The sequence below is a fragment of the Podarcis filfolensis genome, assembly GCF_964270895.1.
Source record: "Podarcis filfolensis genome assembly, chromosome: 5".
NCBI classification, from domain to species: Eukaryota; Metazoa; Chordata; class Lepidosauria; order Squamata; family Lacertidae; genus Podarcis; species Podarcis filfolensis.
This window is the reverse complement of record NC_139608.1, coordinates 86006420-86025648: the sequence shown is the minus strand read 5'-3', so window position 1 is coordinate 86025648 and position 19229 is coordinate 86006420. Positions and strand designations below refer to the sequence as shown.

The following is a 19229-nucleotide window of genomic DNA, read 5'->3' as shown; positions in this document are numbered from 1 at the left end:
ACAGGAGTGCCTGGTGTGCTCTGGTCCATTGGGTCACGAAGAGTCAGACACGACTAAACAACTAAACATCAACAACATGCTTTTTAATTCCAAATTGTTTATTCTGGCCAAAAAAAAAAGCATAAGTCCGAAATGTCGAAAGATCGAACTTGAACTTGTTTGCCCAAAAGCAAAACCAGGGAAATGGCTTGTCGTGACATCAGACTTCCTCTGCTCTGGGTAAATTCTAAACATTCAGCTAACCTTTTGAAGAGGGCAGTCCTATGCAGCTTTACTTATAAATGCATAAAAGCCGCTTCCCTCTTGTGATCTCTAGCAACTGGTATTAAAAGCACACTGCCAGTAATCATGGATAGCCTTAGCCTCTGTGAATTTGTCTAATCCTCTTTTAAAGGCAGGGACGCGGGTGGCGCTGTGGGTTAAACCACAGAGCCTAGGGCTCGCTGATTGGAGGTCGGCAGTTCGAATCCCCGCAACGGGGTGAGCTCCCGTTGCTCGGTCCCTGCTCCTGCCAACCTAGCAGTTCGAAAGCACATCAAAGTGCAAGTAGATAAATAGGTACCACTCCGGTGGGAAGGTAAACGGTGTTTCCGTGCGCTGCTCTGGTTCGCCAGAAGCGGCTTAGTCATGCAGGCCACATGACCTGGAAGCTGTACGCCGGCTTCCTCGGCCAGTAAAGCGAGATGAGCGCCACAACCCCAGAGTCGGCCACGACTGGACCTAATGGTCAAGGGTCCCTTTACCTTTTAAAGCCATCTCTTGCTATTTATTTTATTTCCTAGGATTTATATATCATTTGTGGTGGGGGATGGACTTCTACCTATGTCTCCCCCCACTTTTTACTATCTCCCTCACCCACACTTTTGCAGGTCAGGAATACACAACTCCATCTGATAAGAAATCTTACCAGATACATTCCTTCTCTCTTTAAAAATGGCTGGTTTATCAGCAGGTCTTAGCAGGCGGGTGGGGGAAGCTGGGCTAACCAGCCTGGAGAGATTTTACAGGAAATATTCCACAGAAAAGGCGAGGCAGCACAGAAGGACACCTTACCAAGTGGTCACAAGCCCATTTTGGCAGGTATCCCTTGTTAAGTGGTTTTATTCAGCCAGTCACAGGGAAGGGTGTTGTTGCAGGAGAGACACTGAGGGAAAGAACAGGGAGAGCAGGAGCAGCGTGCCAGAGGAAATTCAGAGTGTAGCTGGCAAGAGAGGACAGCCACACCCCAGGAGGAGGAGACTACATAGGGAGAAAAAGGAGGAAGTGCACATTCCAGTAATCCAGGAATTATGTATGCATGGATATCTGCAATATTTTGGGAGAGGGGTGGTAAAACACTCAAAGTAAGGAGCAAGCAAATTCCTTGCCAGAATATGAGGAAGGGGCAATGATGTCAAATGTTACTTCTACTACTGTAGTTCCCCCCATACCCCCGAACTCTGGGGGGGAAAACACATTTACACAGTTCTCAGAAGTCTGGATTTGGCAGCCCTGACGTTTTAGCAGAACCCCTAATCAGAAAAGAAACAATTAAACTCTCGTTTCAAAATCATTTTCCTCCCCACGTTAGTGTTGGTCGCAGATTAGTCAATCGCCGGAGAAACGAGAACATGGAAACAGTTTCCTTGTTGGCCAACATAATAATTATGTTATTCCCCGGAGGTTCCGAGGACAGTCTGAGTTTGGGATGACTCCTCCTCTCTCGCAGGTCCCCAGGAATAGAAATTCATGGGGTGTTTTTCCAGCCACAGGCAGCGAGCTGGAGCCTTGCTATCTCTTCTGCTTGTCATGTTGAAAGGCTGCAGAGTTTTGCCCTTCGTACAGCAGACTCTTAAGGATAGTGGCAGCCTGCAGTCGAGCAGAAAACGGGGAGGTTGGGGGGATGCAACATGCATAAAAGGGGAATGGGCTGCCTCGATTCGAGAGAGAGGCAATGGAAGTTCTGATGCGCATCTTTGGTTGGTGTACAAATGCTGCACATAAACCTTACTGCAGTGGTACCTCTGGTTACGTACTTCATTCGTTCCGGAGGTCCGTTCTTAACCTGAAACTGTTCTTAACCTGAAGCATCACTTTAGCTAATGGGGCCTCCCGCTGCTGCCGCACGATTTCTGTTCTCATCCTGAAGCAAAGTTCTTAAGCCGAGGTACTATTTCTGGGTTAGCGGAGTCTGTAACCTGAAGCGTATGTAACCCGAGGTACCACTGTAGTCTAATTGCAGGGGAAATTGGTATGGAGAGAGGCAGGCAGGAAGATGTGAGCAGGGCGCTGCCTCCAGATGGGACTGGGAAGAAAGATGGCGGATAGATTGGAGCTGCTTCTGCTTGCCTGCTTGGTCCTGCCCCTTTTACTTACTCTGGTTAGGGTCCCAAAAAGTTAATAGACTGGGACAGTGCTTGTATTTAGATGGTGGTCCCCAGACCTGCTGCTCCCAGTGTGCCTCCAAATGGAAAGGTGTCCTCCTAAGTCTGTAGATCAGGTGGTATATGGTGTGGAAGATGCATGTTCAGGAGCTCCTCCTGCCTTTTAATCAATAAAGGTAAAGGTACCCCTGACCGTTAGGTCCAGTAGTGGACGACTCTGGGGTTGCATGCTCATCTTGCTCTATAGGCCGAGGGAGCCGGTGTTTGCCCGCAGACAGCTTCCGGGTCATGTGGCCAGCATGACTAAGACGCTTCTGGAGAACCAGAGCAGTGCACGGAAACGCCGTTTACCTTCCCGCCAGAGCGGTACCTATTTATCTACTTGCACTCTGACGTGCTTTCGAACTGCTAGGTAGGCAGGAGCAGGGACCGAGCAACGGGAGCTCACCCCGTCACGGGGATTCGAACTGCCGACCTTCTGATCGGCAAGCCCTAGGCTCTGTCGTTTAGACCACAGGGCCACCCGCCTCCCTTAAAGGTAAATAGTCCCTGCTTTGAAGGCCAGGGAAGCTGCCAGGGGAAGGGGGGGGAACAAACCTTCCTTCGCCCAGTTTCCCTGATCTAAATCCCACCATGAAGCTCCTCAGAACAAATAATCATTTTCCAGAGCAAGGATCTTGGCGCAGAACAGATCTCCAAGATAAGTCACAGGACATTGGGGGGGGCGGGAGGGAACACACACACACCACACCATGTCAATGTTTTAAATTATTGCACATTCATTGTATATATTACATGTATAAAATATTCAGAATGGTCCTTTCGAAAGTATATACAGGTCAACTCAATTCAACTGAGGAGCAGCTCCAGCTCCACTAAACATAAAGCAGCAAATGGAAAGAGAGGAACTTCCAATTCACCAAGTTCCCCTTTGTATTATTATTATTTTTTAAGAGATACCATAGGGGCTTTCTAGATGATGTCATTTTTCATTTTTGTTTCGAGGGTGTGAAATAATCACGCAAGCTGCAGCTCGGGTGTCACATGGGATTCAGACCTATTCCCCCCCCCCCCAGTGTGATGCTGTTAACTGTTGTTATACTAAATTTCCCCAGCCCTTATTTTGCCGCGGTTGAGTGCGATTCCTCCCAAAGTGACGGTGTCACTCGAAATCACGAGTGCTGTGTGTGGCGTGCCATTGCACAAGCGGATATCCAACCGTGCCCGAGATATCATAGGTAAGAAACGACACATTTCTCCCCAGGTGCACCATTCTGTAAACATACAAAAATGTTTGATCCTTGATTTTAAGAATCAGTGGGTGGGGGAACCTGTTGCCCTCTGGGTGCCGTTGGACTCCAGTTCGCCTGGGCCATGGGTCAGTCAGGCTGGAGTGGGAGGGGGGTGCAATCCAACAGCATCTGCAAGCTCTGCATCTTTGCTTTGGGCAGTAGGTGCTTCCCCACTATGACACATAAGCACAGACTCATCCTTGCAGCCCTTTAAATATTGTTTTCACATGGCAAACCTCACGTCTAACTCCTCATTCCACAGCAACAGCTTGCTGCGTTTTTCGTTTTCTTGTTCCTTTTTCAATTTCCACAGTGTCTCCATCTCCGCTCCCTATAGCACACGTGTTTCCCAACGCCAAAGCAGCGATCCCGGCCTCATCCATTGCGTAGGACAGGATATCACACTCCTGGAGGAAAGCTAGCATGGGGTATCAGGTTAACAGGAGCAGGGAGGCAGCGGGGGAGGGATGCACCTGGAATAATTTGGTGAGATTTATGCACTTTGGTCTTGTTTCGAGATAGTATGTCGTAAGAAAGTGAAGCTGTTCTGCCTGGTACTTTCATCGACTCGTTCAAAAGAGGAGTGCGAGGCAGAAGCAAAAAAATGCTCCAAAAATCTTGCTTTTATCATTACCTAGGAATCAAGGCCAATTCGTCTGTTACAAGAACAGTGGTGTTAAAACTCTCATGTGGCTCCTTTTCATGGCATTCCAATGATGTTACAAAGAGGATCTTGGAGGAAGGGGCAATAACATGTATACCTAACTGCAGACACATGCCATATATTTAAAAGCACATTCAACACACATTGAAAGCACATGAGTCCCCACGAAAGAATCCTGGGATCTATAGTTTCACCCTTACAGAGCTACAGTTCCCAGCAACCTTAACAACTGCACTTTGTGGAAAGCTATTTGCTTTCAACGTTTGTTGAATATGCTTTAAATGTGTGGCACAGATTGACCAGAATTGCACAGCTCTTACAATGTAAGAACTCAGCCGTGTGTTTCAGGCAAAGGTTCTGTGAACCAGCTTCTGGGAAGTTTTGAACACCGTCTAGCTGAGCGCTCCAAAGATTCTAAGGCACACATCTTTGGGACTTTCATCCCACACATAAATCTTTAGAATGTACACAGGGCAAAGTAACATGAGACGCAGACCTGAGAAACCCTGCCTGAATAATCAAGAGTAGTACAAAAGGAGCCTGTGAGAGAACACAGATTTCAGAAACACTGAAATTCCTGAACAAAACACTGCTGAGCATGTTAAAGGCTTTTCGGTATGGAGTAAAGCACTAGGTGAACCACAGTCTTGTCTTGTTCCACAAGATAAGGGTGCAGAATCTGACAAACTTTTGTGACGGCTTGGAACGCACCAGTTTGTCCCCTAGGTCTGCAGACTTTCCAGCTCTCTGCTGGGAACAAAACAAGTATCCCAAAGTCCTTACAGTTTTAGAACTGCATTTTCAGGGATGGGGAGTATAGAGAAGAAAACCAGGAGGGTAGTCCCCGTTGAGCTCTTTGGGGGCAACAACCGTTGCTAGCACCTAGAACAGGGAGAGGATGACATCTCTAAGGAAGCTACGCAGAAGATTTGGGTTTCCCAAGACTTCTCCTATGTGGGGCAGCACCACCAGGGCTGTCGACTTGCGCTGCAAAGGATCCTTCCGGTGAGATTTTGTAATGAGGCCCAGAGCTAAAGGGCTGCATCTCTAATCAGAGACACTCTGGACTTGCCCAAGACTTCTTTAATAAGCAATCGGGCACCAACTCAGCTGGGACTTTTTCAAGGAACATAAAATAAAGCCTCTTGTAATTATTGCTCACCGCTAATCCTCTTGCTCGAGTAAACAGAACCGCACTAAGTTGGCAAAAAGCAACAACTCACGCAACAAATACTTTTGGTCCTGAAGAAATTAAGGCCACTTTAAAAGAGGACTTCTTGGATGAAAGGAGCACGTTTTATAGGAACAGCTCACATCTGATTCCAAGTCCCAGGTTAAAAAAAAAAGTCCATGTCCGCTGTGGGTCTGAACTCCAGGTCTCTTCAACCCAGGTACTAAACTGCAGGTGCCAAAAAGGTGCGCTGTGCCACCCAAAATGAAATCTGTCTTACTCTCGTCAAATACCCCACCTACACCTCTCAGTATTGCCGTTTTTCATCCTCTCCCGCCTCTTGCGTGCATTGGAAGGAGAGTCTTCGATCCAAGGATACGGAAATCTTGCTCCATAAAGGCCACTGGTGATACTGGAATGTGGCTATGCCTTCAGAGCAAAATACCCAGGGCACTGTTAGTGTGGCACATAGGCAAAATAAATACAAGAGGTGATTCTTAAGGCAAGTTTCACAACAATATTCTGTCTTTCCTCCCTTTTTTGGTATCGTTGGAAGTCCCGGTAAGCACAGCTCCTGCGAGGAACCGGTTTCCTAGCCGTCCCTTCCCATCATGGCCATGTTCTCCAAATGGGTGTGAACATGTGACATGCTCGGCGTGCTGCTATCCACTTTGAAGCTTTTGGGAGTCCGCCTGGCTTTCAGGAGAACCAGAAAGGTGTCCGTGGAGATGGCCCCAAATTCAGCCGTGAAGGTGCCGTAGAAGACGAGGACGTTTATGATGAACATCCATTCGCAGAGGGCGGCTAGGTGTTGCAGGACGAAACTCTGCTGGATGAAAAATACGCCACATGGGGGTGCTGAAGTCAAGGCAAACAAGCTGTGGGAAGGATCTCACCAGAAACAGGACAAGGCGGGGCCTAGCTGGCTTAGTAAAATTAGTGGTGGTAGGATCCCATCAGCTGGATCCAGAATCGTCAGATTGGTAACAGCTGGCTTTGAGTAGTCCACGCAAGTGCAAAACCAGCATATATACACCTGTAACAGCCTCGTCAAACACTTAAGCATCTTAAGGCAAGAAAGACCTATTCAGAATGCTACTCTGAGCAGCTTTACCTGTTTGGGGTGTGTTTTTTTTCCTGAACTTCAGCAGACTCACTAATTTTACAGAAAGTGAAGAGTTCAAACAGGGGCCTGCAAGCACCACCTGTGAAAATCCCCAGCCGTTTATTGTAGTCGTTCCTTATGATCTCAGTCTCATAAAACCTTATTTGAACTGAGCTGGCCTCCTGACATCAAGTTTCATCGTACTGTAAAAAGGCAAAAACCGCAGCAGCAACTTTAAATGCCACTATCTGACGTGAAACGTTTTGTTTCCCTTTTGAATGAACTATACTCTCTTTGCTGTTCAGAATTAGCTGTTTCCCCAGCTAATGAATTCTCCTTTTGCAGTATCTCTGGCAATATCAGCGCATTAGGAAGAGGGCAAGCTGAAAAATGGTCTACCTCACCTCATTTAGCCTGTCTCCCAAGCATCCCATCCCAGGTAAAGTCAGGGGCCGGCACAACCACTAGGCAGTGTTGTGGCTGCCTCAGGCTGTGGATGCTAGGGAAGAGGTGGAAGAAGCAGACCCAGTGCCATTCCTCCTGAGCTGCAGAGTTGTTCTCTGTGCCAGGAACCCTGCTCTACAGCGGCTGGGGGCATTGTCCTATCTCTCACACTGAAGTAAGATTCAGCTGCCAGTCCAATCGACCTCTTTACATGGGATTGGGAAGGGGCGCCATCTTATCCTGAGCCTCAGGCAACAAAATGTCTTGAGCCATTTCTGGCCTAAAGGCTGGGGAAGACAAAAACACCATCTCCATGGCATGGAGGGGTGGAGATCACACACTAACTCGAATAAACATGAAAAAACAACAACTTTTTTAAAAAATGCAAGGCCTTAAACACCACTCTTGTTATTTGTTGGAATGGTCACCCATCACACCTCAAAAGGCTTTGTATGCATATTAACACTCTTGCTTCTTATTTTTTTTACCCATCTCAAGCCCTGGGAAAGTCTAGTGCCCTCACATCACATTCATTCCTCCCTCTCGCCCCGGCAACCTACAAGTTAATTATTCGTGGATAGTTTAGTGAGGTGCTGAACTGGAACAACCTAGAACCTGCTACTACACATTTACAGGAAAAGATGTGCCACGTCAAGTGTATTTAGCTACTTATTCCCCACTTTTAAAATATCTACAGTAGGCACCCCCCCCAAACTCGGCCCTCCAGATGTTTTGGGACTACAACTCCCATCATCCCTAGCTAACAGGACCAGAAATAGACTGGAAAGAGAAGTTGATGAATTGCAACTTATTACCCAACTTAAAACCATGGAGAGACCTGGTCTGAATTGAGACATTGGATTCTTCTCTCATTATACATGATAAAGCTATTTTTAGCCATCTCACCCCTTGCTTTTTCCTGTAAAACCAATTGCAGTCCTTAACAGTTGTCAACAGGTTTACCACACCCATTTCCACCACCCTTCTGAGTATTCCCCTCCCCACCCACTCACCAACAGTCGCCCAAAACAACCACTATTGATAGGGCTATCATAATGGGAGCAAAAAGATCCCTTTTTAGGGAGACATTTAAGTGTGGCTGCAAGTTGGAAATCGGAGGAGGAGGAGGAAGGCTTCTTAACTTCCACACTGTAGGCTCTTTTCCAGGAACAAATCGCCCCCCCCCCCCCACCATTTATCCCTTGACCAGGAGAAACAATGAGATGCACATTGGTTTTCTCCAGTGGGACTAAAAGTGGCTAGGTTGCAGTTTTCAGCTGCAAAACAGCCCAAGCGGAAAATATTAAGAAGCCCCTCTGCACCGGCCCCTTTCAAATTGCTCTCTCGTCAGCTGGTGTTCTGCGGAAACAATAGGTAAAGGTAAAGGTACCCCTGCCCGTACGGGCCAATCGTGTCCGACTCTAGGGTTGTGCGCCCATCTCACTTAAGAGGCCGGGGGCCAGCGCTGTCCGGAGACACTTCCGGGTCACGTGGCCAGCGTGACGAAGCTGCATCTGGCGAGCCAGCACCAGCGCAGCACACGGAAACGCCATTTACCTTCCCGCTATAAAGCGGTACCTATTTATCTACTTGCACTTAGGGGTGCTTTCGAACTGCTAGGTGGGCAGGAGCAGGGACCGAAAGACAGGAGCTCACCCCGCCGCGGGGATTCGAACCGCCGACCATACGATCGGCAAGTCCTAGGCACTGAGGTTTTACCCACAGCGCCACCCGCGTCCTGCGGAAACAATAACAACCCCTAAAAAGCAGCAATCAACTCTGCTAACATGGGATTTCACCTTCTGAGGAAAGGAGGACTTCTAATGCATCTTCCCATACAACCCCCCCACCCCACCCGCGGGGTAGGATGCCTTCAGTCTTGAGCAACCCTGATAAAACCTCATTTCGCCTTTGTTTATTTAAATCTCCCAAGGCAGGCACCTTGTAACTTTCCAGGGAGGTTTAGGGTAATATTTAGCCCAAACCTCTTGCTCTCTGCACATTCCATCTACTGCTCCTTGTCCTTTCCTCAGAAATGCCTCAAGTCCAGTACTTCCTGGCCCCTCTTTCTTCTCCCAGCCAACCAATTCCTCCCCCCGCCCCGCCAACCCCTATAGCAGGCACTATGAAGCTTTCACGCTGCAAGGAGCTGGAGTGTGGACTCCAGAAGGAACCTATTATTAAGTCCATCGCAGAACTGCACACCCTTTCCAGCATGAGTCTTCCAGGGCCCAAATGGAAGAGTCGCTGGAGGTTCATGGCAGTTTCTTTCACCCATTTAAAGGTAAAGGTAAAGGGACGCCTGACCATTAGGTCCAGTCGTGGCCGACTCTGGGGTTGCAGCGCTCATCTCACTTTATTGGCCGAGGGAGCCGGTGTACAGCTTCCAGGTCATGTGGCTAGCATGACTAAGCCGCTTCTGGTGAAACAGAGCAGCGCACGGAAACGCCATTTACCTTCCCGCTGGAGTGGTACCTATTTATCTACTTGTACTTTGATGTGCTTTCGAACTGCTAGGTTGGCAGGAGCAGGGACTGAGCAACGGTAGCTCACCCCGTCATGGGGATTCGAACCGCCAACCTTCTGATCGGCAAGTCCTAGGCTCTGTGGTTTAACCCACAGCACCACCCGCGTCCCATTTACATTTCTTAAAAATTCAACCACAGCACCTCCTCAATTGCACTAGGACCTCAGCAGTAGGGGTGGGGTGGGGTGGGGCAGAATACCACCTGTTCATTCTGCTCCATTTTCTCGATGTGACTCTGACCCCTGCAATTTAGGGGAAGCGCATGGCTCTTCCCAAAGAGATGTAGCTGTGAGTCAACGTTTACATGATTTCATACGCAGTCTGGCCCTTCTGTTTCCACAACCCAAATGCATTAAGGGCCCTATTTATAGCCAGGCAGACCTCTCTCCAGTCTCTGCCTCAGCTCGCCTGGCCAAACTCTAATTCAATCTGATCCATCGCTCCTATTTGCCTCTGGATACATCTATTCCACACACCCCTCCCAAAAACACAACAACCACGTTGATGCAGAAAGGATACTGAAGATGAGGGTGATGAAAGCCAGGGCTGCCAGGATGCTGCGCAGATGCCCAGTCCAGTAATGTCCTCTGGATTTTGCCATGCGATACGTCAGGATGGACTGAAGGAATATGAAAAGCATGCTGGTAGGGAATGCCACACCTGCCCCGATGTAGTGCAGAACTTTAGCATGGTCCACCTAGGAGAAAGAAGCAGCGCCTGATTAGGAATCCAAAACACGCAGACACAGAACTGTAACCCCGATGGTCCTCTGGCTGGGACGGAACGATATGAGATTGAGGGAGCAACTCCCATCTCTTGCGGGGGTGCAATTAGTGCCAGCACCGTCCGTTAAGAGTTTGGGTGTAATCTTCGATACCTCCCTCTCCATGGAGCCGCAGATTGCAGCTGTAACAAAGGCGGCATTTTTTCATCTCCGCCAAAGTTAAGCAGTTGGCTCCTTACCTCTCTCGCCCTGACCTAGCCACTGTGATCCACGCGACGGTCACCTCCAGACTGGATTATTGTAACTCGCTCTACGTGGGGCTGCCCTTGAGACTGACCCAGAAACTCCAGCGGGTGCAGAATGCCGCAGCGAGACTCCTTACGGGGTCTTTGCTGCGAGATCACATTCATCCAGTGCTATACCAGCTGCACTGGCTCCCGGTGGAGTACAGGATCAGGTTTAAGGTGCTGTTTTAACCTTCAAAGCCCTATACGGCCTAGGACCCTCGTACCTACGGGACCGCCTCTCCTGGTATGCCCCACAGAGGAACTTACGGTCTTCAAATAAAAACATCTTGAAGGTCCCAGGCCACAGAGAGGTTAGGCTGGCCTCAACTAGAGCCAGGGCTTTTTCGGCTGCGGCTCCAACCTGGTGGAACGCTCTGTCACAAGAGACAAGGGCCCTGCAGGACTTGACATCTTTCCGCAGGGCCTGCAAGACAGAGCTGTTCCACCAGGCCTTTGGTCAGGGCGCAGCCTGACTCCCTCCTTTGGCAATCTTTACAAAACTTTAGTTTATGGTTGCCATCAATTTTGATTTTAATGAATTTTTATAATGTCGCACTGTTTTAGTGTTGTTAGCCGCCCTGAGCCCGGCTTCAGCTGGGGAGGGCGGGATATAAATAAAATTTTATTATTATTATTATTATTATTATTATTATTATTATTATTATTATCTAACCCATGGGTAGGCAAACTAAGGCCCGGGGGCCGGATCCGGCCCAATCGCCTTCTAAATCCGGCCCGTGGACGGTCCAGGAATCAGTGTGTTTTTACATGAGTAGAACGTGTCACTATATTTAAAATGCATCTCTGGGTTATTTGTGGGGCATAGGAATGCGTTCATTTTTTCCCCCAAAATATAGTCCGGCTCCCCACAAGGTCTGAGGGACAGTGGACCGGCCCCCTGCTGAAAAAGTGTGCTGACCCCATATCTAACCCAACCCCCTGTAATGCAGGAATCTGTTGGCCCAATGTGGGGCTCAAACCCACGACCCTAAGATTAAGAGTCTCATGCTCTACCGACGGAGCTATCCCAGCAGTACACAACCAACTAGGTTGCCCAGTCTACATGTGCAGGAGAATGAGAATGTTTCTCTGATTCCATTTTTCGCAGCCAGTTGCTACAGAGAGCTTGTTGCCAAGATGGTTTGCAGGGGCCGGGCCTTGGCAGATCCAGCTCCTTCGGCTTTGAACAGACATCCCTCCGCGCCCATTAAGAATAGTCAGAGGCAGGAAGAGAAAGCCAGACACTGCAATAAAGCATCAGCTGCTTAGGCAGCCCCATCCTCCCTCTCCTCTCTTCACAGAGACACAGCAAACATCCAAAGCACGACTGCCAAACGAAGGGAAAGCAAACACAAGGACACAGTTAATATGCCTGGCCTCTCTGGGTGCAGCAGGTTCCCATTGCCCCCAGGTCAGCTACCAGGCCTCTCAGCAACTGACAAAAGGGAAAGAAAGCGCTTGCCAGGCTGCTGGAGGAAGCCAAGTGTCACAAAATGCTGGGAAACTTTGAGTGCAAGTGTAAGGTAAAGGAAAAGGGACCCCTGACCATTAGGTCCAGTCGTGGCCAACTCTGGGGTTGCGGCGCTCATCTCGCTTTATTGGCCGAGGGAGCCGGCGTACAGCTTCCGGGTCATGTGGCCAGCATGACTAAGCTACTTCTGGTGAACCAGAGCAGTGCACAGAAACGCCGTTTATCTTCCCGCCGGAGCGGTACCTATTTATCTACTTGCACTTTGACGTGCTTTCGAACTGCTAGGTTGGTAGGAGCAGGGACCGAGCAATGGGAGCTCACCCTGTCGCGGGGATTTGAACTGCCGACCTTCTGATTGGCAAGTCCTAGGTTCTGTGGTTTAACTCACAGCGCCACCCGCGTCCTTCTGAGTGCAAATGTAGAAAATGCCTAAAAACACCTACATCATGTTCTAGAGACATCATCTGCAGACATCCAGGGACGTCTAGGGACACTCTTTTAACATTTCGTCTCCCAGTCAATTCCTGCTAGGGATTCTCTATCCCAGGGGCGTAGCGTGGGGGAGGGGCCCTGCAGGGACGATTGCCCCAAGCACATTTTTCTGGGGGGCATGTGGCTCACGTCACCCTCTCCGAGCCAGCCCTATGACACTTTGCAAAGCTCTGGGAGGGCAGCATGAGAAGGACGCCATGTGCCGTTTGATCCCAGCCTTGCCCTCAAGGGGCTGGGGTTGAAGGGCACTTCACTGGTGCATCCTCACACTGCCCTCCCCGGGTCCCAGCCTACTGGGCTGGTGTTGCTCTGGTGGCATCGGCGGCAAGGGCTGGGCTGGCACACGGCAGGCTCTGTTTGCCCTCTGCGTCCTGGGCACCATGAAAACAACCACTGCGGCTGCTCTGTCATCCTAGCTTATTTAGTACAAACCGCTAAAGCAGTCATGGGCATCATTAAACTCTAGGGGGAGTGAGCAGCGGCAGATACTGGGGTCTATCAAGAACAGCTGATTTTGTGCCAGAAGAGGAACTGCAATGGTGTAAGCCAGGGTGGCCAACTCCCGAGAGACTGCGATCTACTTTCAGAATTAAAATCTGGAAATGATCTACCCCTGTTTTTGGGGGGTTCAGGTCAAAGTTGTTGAGCTTTTTTTACGGAGGAGGAAAACGGAAAACCCTGTTCCATTTTTGGGGGGATTAAAGGCTCAGTCTTCCCTTCCACTGATCAGACAACAATGGAGGGCTGGGCGAGGTGGCGGGACAGGAGTCGATTTCAATGACACTGAGGGAAGGGAGCCAGAGATTGACCCGCGATCTACCAAAACCTCGTGGTGATGTACCAGTAGATTGCGATCAACCTGCTGGACATCCCTGGTGTAAGCCACAGTGTCAAACTAAACCGGAAGCGGGGGCTCTATCTCTGGAGATCCAAAGAACCTTCGCTCTCCAACAAAGCAATTCCAAATCCCTCTTTCCCACTCCAAATATGCTACTGGTTACAAACAGGAAAACTTTTGGGTTTGCGTTCTTAAAGCCCACAAATTTCCCCCTCCACAGCTTATCAGAGATTGGGGAGTGTGTTGAAACTGGGGCCACAGTGAAGGCGAAAGGTTAACCCCCCTCCCCTGACTTTAATCCCAAATGCCTTCACATATTTTTCAGGGGGGGCGACGGGTGTTAGGAGATCCAAACACAAAGTTTCCACTTCATGTCTAGTCTGACCCACAGTGGTTTGATTCAGGCCATGTGGTTCAGAGCCAATGGGGCTGCGGCTACCTACAAAAGAGGGAGTTTGGGCAGGGCAGCCCAATGAAAAGTTCCATTCAGCGTCTTGCAGCGGTGAAAAAGGCAAATGCAATATTAGGAATTATGAGAAAAGGAACTAAAAATATAGTAGCAAATAAAGCCAGGCCGCTAAACAAATTTACAAGACACCTGCAGCCAAATAATTGGTTGGCGGGTTTAAATATATGTGGCATTCAGCTTCCCACACTGCTCCTTGACCTTTGTTGCACCCTTAAAATTGCCAGGTCACAATGCGGCAGTGAGAGAAGATGCCACAGGTGGAAGAATTCTCCTTTTCCATGACTATTAAAAGCACAGGAAGTCTGCCAGTGTCTGACACTAGAGTTAACCATGCTATGATAGCTTCCTTCTCCACAGATCCTAGTGTCAATAATGACACTCCTATCCCTAGGCTCAACACTAGTGAAGTTTTGCCACATATATGTGGGGTTTGCAGCCAAACCACAAATGCATGTTTTGCTAGACAAGCACGGGGCTACTATACAGAGAGTTATTGAACTTCCTAGAGAGGGCCTTCTGTGAGGTCACTTCCCCTGCCTCCTTTGGGAGGGAATTTGGTAACAAAGGAGATAACCTTTTATACTTTCTCCTGCCTCTGAGGAGACTCCCTCTCCACCATGCTTCCAAAATGATCTGACGCGTCTAGGCACTCCAGACACACACAGTCAATTTTCAAGCCAACGTTTTATAATTTGTACCTGAGAAGTTTTCTTACTTATGCTCTATTTGCTGCCTGCATTGAAATGTAAGTAAGCCTTTTTTGTTTATCTTACTAAAAACGTGTGGTTCATTCTCTGCAACGGGGGGTCAGCAGGCCACAGATAAAAGGGATTAAAAGGTGTAATTGTGTAATTTCTAAACCTTAGTAAGCCACAAAACATGTAAGTGTTTTACCCCAGTAAAAAGGTTTCACAGCATGCTTACTTTTGTATTTCTCCCACACACATGGATAATGTTTTAATTTATATCTACAGATTTAATCCCCAATCTATCTCCTGCAATACAGACATGCCACTTGACTTTAACATCTCACCCCACTCATTCTGTGATAGCACAACATAGAAATGATCTAAAAATAACATAAAATATCTCTACAATGCTCATATAAGCATAAGATGACTAGGTAATCAAGGCCACTGTTGTGCGATACTCAAAAGCAGAGCATCCTAGATAAGAGATATGCATTCTCCTCTTTAAACTCAAACTGCCCTCTCCTATCTTAAGGCTTTATATCAGAGACTGAAAGTTTGTGTACCTTCAGATGTTCTGGGACTATAACCCCCAACATTCCCAGCCAGCATGGCCAATGGGCAGGGGTGATAAAAGTTACAATCAAACAACACCTGGAAGGCCACAGAGTCCCTACCACACTTTACACAAACGGAGGAGTCAGTCGTCTTACCTGGAAGTTGCCCACCATAATGAGGCCAGCTGCACAGATCCAGCCTAAAGCCAGCCCCAAAGTGTTGAGAAGGGAAGAGCCGTAATGCTCTATAACGTGCGCATATCTCAGCAGGCCAACCAGCACCACTAGGAAAAGGAAGCAAGAATCATCCTCAACCATTGCCTGAAAAGCCTCCACCTAATTTGCACACAAGACCAGCATTTCTGCCCCATCGTAAGCCAGAAAAAGAGCAAGAGCATTGATTCCCCACCAAATGAGTTCTTGCAACTCATATGAAATATAAAGGTAAAGGGACCCCTGACCATTAGGTGCATCGTGACCGACTCTGGGGTTGCGGCGCTCATCTCGCTTTATTGGCTGTGGCCAGCATGACTAAGCTGCTTCTGGCGAACCAGAGCAGCGCACGGAAATGCCGTTTACCTTCCTGCCAGAGCGGTACCTATTTATCTACGTGCACTTTGACGTGCTTTCGAACTGCTAGGTTGGCAGGAGCTGGGACCGAGCAACGGGAACTCACCCCGTTGAGGGGATTCAAACCGCCGACCTTCTGATCGGCATGTCCTAGGCTCTGTGGTTTAACCCACAGCGCCACCCGCGTCCCTAAATATAAAGGTAAAGGTAAAGGGACCCCTGACCATTAGGTCCAGTCATCATACGAAATATATGAGGCAGCTAATGCCTAAAAATCTTTTTTTTCATTTAAGAGAAAAAGATATTCCTAGCCTTTGGCTTGTCTGTCTATCTATCTATCTATCTATCTATCTATCTATTTCAAAGCATGCCAGCACCACCAGCAAAACAGCTGCAGTACTCAGGGCCCAAAATCTCAGCTAAAGCATCCATGACAGATACCCAAACTCTGCTTAAAAACCTCCAAGGAAGGAGTCCACAACCTCCAGAGGGAGACCATTCCACTCCTTCACAATCTCCCATTCTTCCCCTCCTATTTTTTTTTTCTCTATCACTTCTTTTCTTACAGAAAAATCCAAACATTCGCTTGGGGACAAACCGACTCACCCATGAATGAGCCCAAGCTGCAGATCAGGCTGAAGAAGCAACTCTCTGGGGGGAATGTACCACACTTGCTGTAGGGAGAACATTGAGAAGGTATCAAAGCATGTTATCTCATAAGACCAGATAAGGAAAACAGTCCCAGGGAATTCTAGCACCCCAGTCAAATACTGCATCACATGAGGCCTTAGTCCTCACTGTGGCATGAAAACAAAGTTTTCTGTTCAGATTTTCCTGGATCTTATATTCTAGCCTGGAATTTCACTCTGGCCTGGTAAATAAACTCTCAAGAGAACTAAAAGGTCATGTAGTTAGGACAGCTAAGATTATGTTGGAAGATTTAAATAAGGAAGGATGGGCAATGTACAATTCAGCAGTGTTTCAATTGTAATTAATTTTACTCTTGCATATTATAATCTTTGCATGCAACAGCCACATTATATTTTCCTTTCTCAAAGATTCATTTATTATAATGTGTTGTTAATTGCACTTTGATAATAATAATAAAAATTTTATTTATACCCCGCCCTCCCCAGCCAGGACTGGGCTCATATGATACATTAAAAGCATAAACCAAACAATTGATTAAAATACAGCTTAAAATCAAATTTGGAGCAGAATAAAATCAGATGGCAACCCACGGATTATAACTATAGGGGATGGGAACACTGAGTGCTCACCAGGCCCAACTGTTTGTGCTTACGTCTTTTATAAATATGTTACTGAGCAGCCAGGACCATATAACACCAGTTCAAAAATACCTACATTGGCTCCCAGTACGTTTCCAACCACAATTCAAAGTGTTGGTGTTGACCTTTAAAGCCCTAAATGACTTTGGACCTGTATACCCAAAGGAGCGTCTCCACCCTCATTGTTCAGCCTGGACCCTGAGGTCCACCTCTGAGGGTCTTCTGGCGGTTCCCTCACTGCGAGAAGGGAGGTTACAGGGAACCAGGTGGAGGGCCTTCTCGGTAGTGGCACCTCTGTGGAACGCCCTCCCACCAGATGTCAAAGAGATAAACAATTACACAATTTTTCAAAGACATCTGAAGGCAGTCCTGTATCAGGAAGCTTTCAATGTGTGATGTTCTACCGTGCTTTTGTATATTCTGCTGGAAGAAGCCCCGAGTGACTGGGGCAACCTCGTCGAATGGACAGGGAACAAAAAATAAATTATTATTATAAGCCCCAGCAATCATCTTGTCAAGCAAGCAATAGTACAATTTAAGGACACACTCCAGCCAGGCAAAAGCATGTGAGGAGGATGCAGAGCTGGGCTGGTGAGAAGTTGTGGCCGGGGGAGAGTCCTGAAGGCCAGTTGGATAGGAATGGAGGGCTATATTTGGCCTGAAATTTCACATCCCTGGCCTGCAAGGCTGCTTCTGAACTCCAGACATCGCCCACCAACCTGCCCCAGGGAGCAAGGAATGGCGTTCCTTACCTGACAAGAGGGATATGATCCAACGTACAGCAGGAAATAGGGCTATCCAGCTCACAAGATTGATTATAAATCCTGCAAAGGAAAGCAGAGCGTATTACATGAAGGCTTTGCACCTCTAAACAAGGCAAACAATTTTTAAAAATCTTTTCCCCCCCCCCAAAGAGAAATAACAGAAGAATAAGTTTGGGTCAATTCAGAAAGATGCCATCCTGTCTAGAAATGGCCGAAACTCCCCCAAATATCACTTAGCATCGAATCCTATGGGCCAGCAACAAAGAATGACAGGTGCAGTAGATTTCCCAAATACGGAGAATACAAAGAAGAACCAGGAAGCAGCATACTCACCAACTAGATACATATTCCCAAGGACAGATATTCTGCAATGCCACACAACAGCTGGGCAGGCATGGAATTCTGAGAATCCCAATTTTTTGTTTAAAAACGTTCTATCTCTCCCCATGAAGAATGGCTGTGAAGAGCAGCTCTTTTCAAATTTGCAACCGTTGAATGCAACAGGAGAGCAACAATATTAGGGACAAGGCCGGATTCTGAAGACCCAAAGACTTCTCAAACATATAAACCTAGTCTGAGGCCCTTATCTGTGTGTCCCTCCCAGAGAGGTTCGGAGGGTGGCAACTAGGGAAGTCTTTTCAGTTCACCATTGGTTGATGTCCAAAGTGAAGCTTGCCCGGTGCTGACACTGACATTTTTTCCTGTACCACAAAGGCTTTCCTCTTCACGTGGTCATTTTGATGGAAGCTTGGCGTTTTAAAAACTTGCCTAGATATTGCTCTGTGTTGGGCAAATAACCCCAAGCATAGTGGACTGGTTTAGCACTCCTGGAAGCTTTAAAAAACAAAACAAAACAAATGCTCCTCTTTCCTCAGATGCCTTTTCGGAAATACAGATCAGATGCAGATGCGGGTGGGGAGCATAGCTGTCAACTGTCCCTTATTTGGCGGGAAACTCCCTTATCCCAGCACCGTGTCCCGCTGCTGTCCTGGATTGATGATGTCCCTTAAATTTCCCGGGTTTCATGCTCGCCCGGCTCGGGAGGGAAGCAGCGGCTCAGGGTCCTCCGACTCGAGAGAGCATGCGCATGAGCTGCCGCGTCTCCGCCTACCCTTTTCCCCCTCAGGGGCGCGTCGTGAGGAGACGGGTGGCGGCGGGCGGGCGGGCAGGCAGCCCCTCTCTTGCGAGACTTCTGTCGCACTGCCAGGGGAAGCCAGAGGTGGCAGCGGCGACAGCGGCTGAGGAGGCGGCCTGAGAGAGGAGGAAGAGGAGGGGAGGGGGCGGGATGCAGAAGGGCAGCGCTTCAGCGGCCGCCGCTGCGCCGCATCCACCTCATGCTGGGCTCGCGGGCGGCGTGGGCGAGAGTCTCTCTCCCTCTCGGGCAGGGAAGGGCTGATGGAACTCATAAGCTAAGCAAAATCCCTTATTTTGGCTGCTGATCCCTTAATTTCGAGGCTGCTGGTTCCTTATTTTCAAATCTGTAAGTTGACAGCTATGGGGGGGAGCCTCCCTT

The 19229-nt window shown here is 48.3% G+C and overlaps 1 protein-coding gene across 1 annotated transcript in view; it reads right to left on the bottom strand.

The window, feature by feature from the left end:
- Positions 1–19229, bottom strand: part of NFKB2 (nuclear factor kappa B subunit 2) — an 83517-nt gene that overhangs the window by 38790 nt on the left and 25498 nt on the right. The window contains exons 3-5 of the mRNA XM_083615569.1: positions 17705–17776; positions 16270–16337; positions 15250–15377 (exon numbers count right to left, since the gene is read on the bottom strand). Of these exons, the coding sequence (XP_083471695.1) occupies positions 15250–15377; positions 16270–16337; positions 17705–17776 (268 nt within the window). The remainder of the gene's footprint in view (positions 1–15249; positions 15378–16269; positions 16338–17704; positions 17777–19229) is intronic.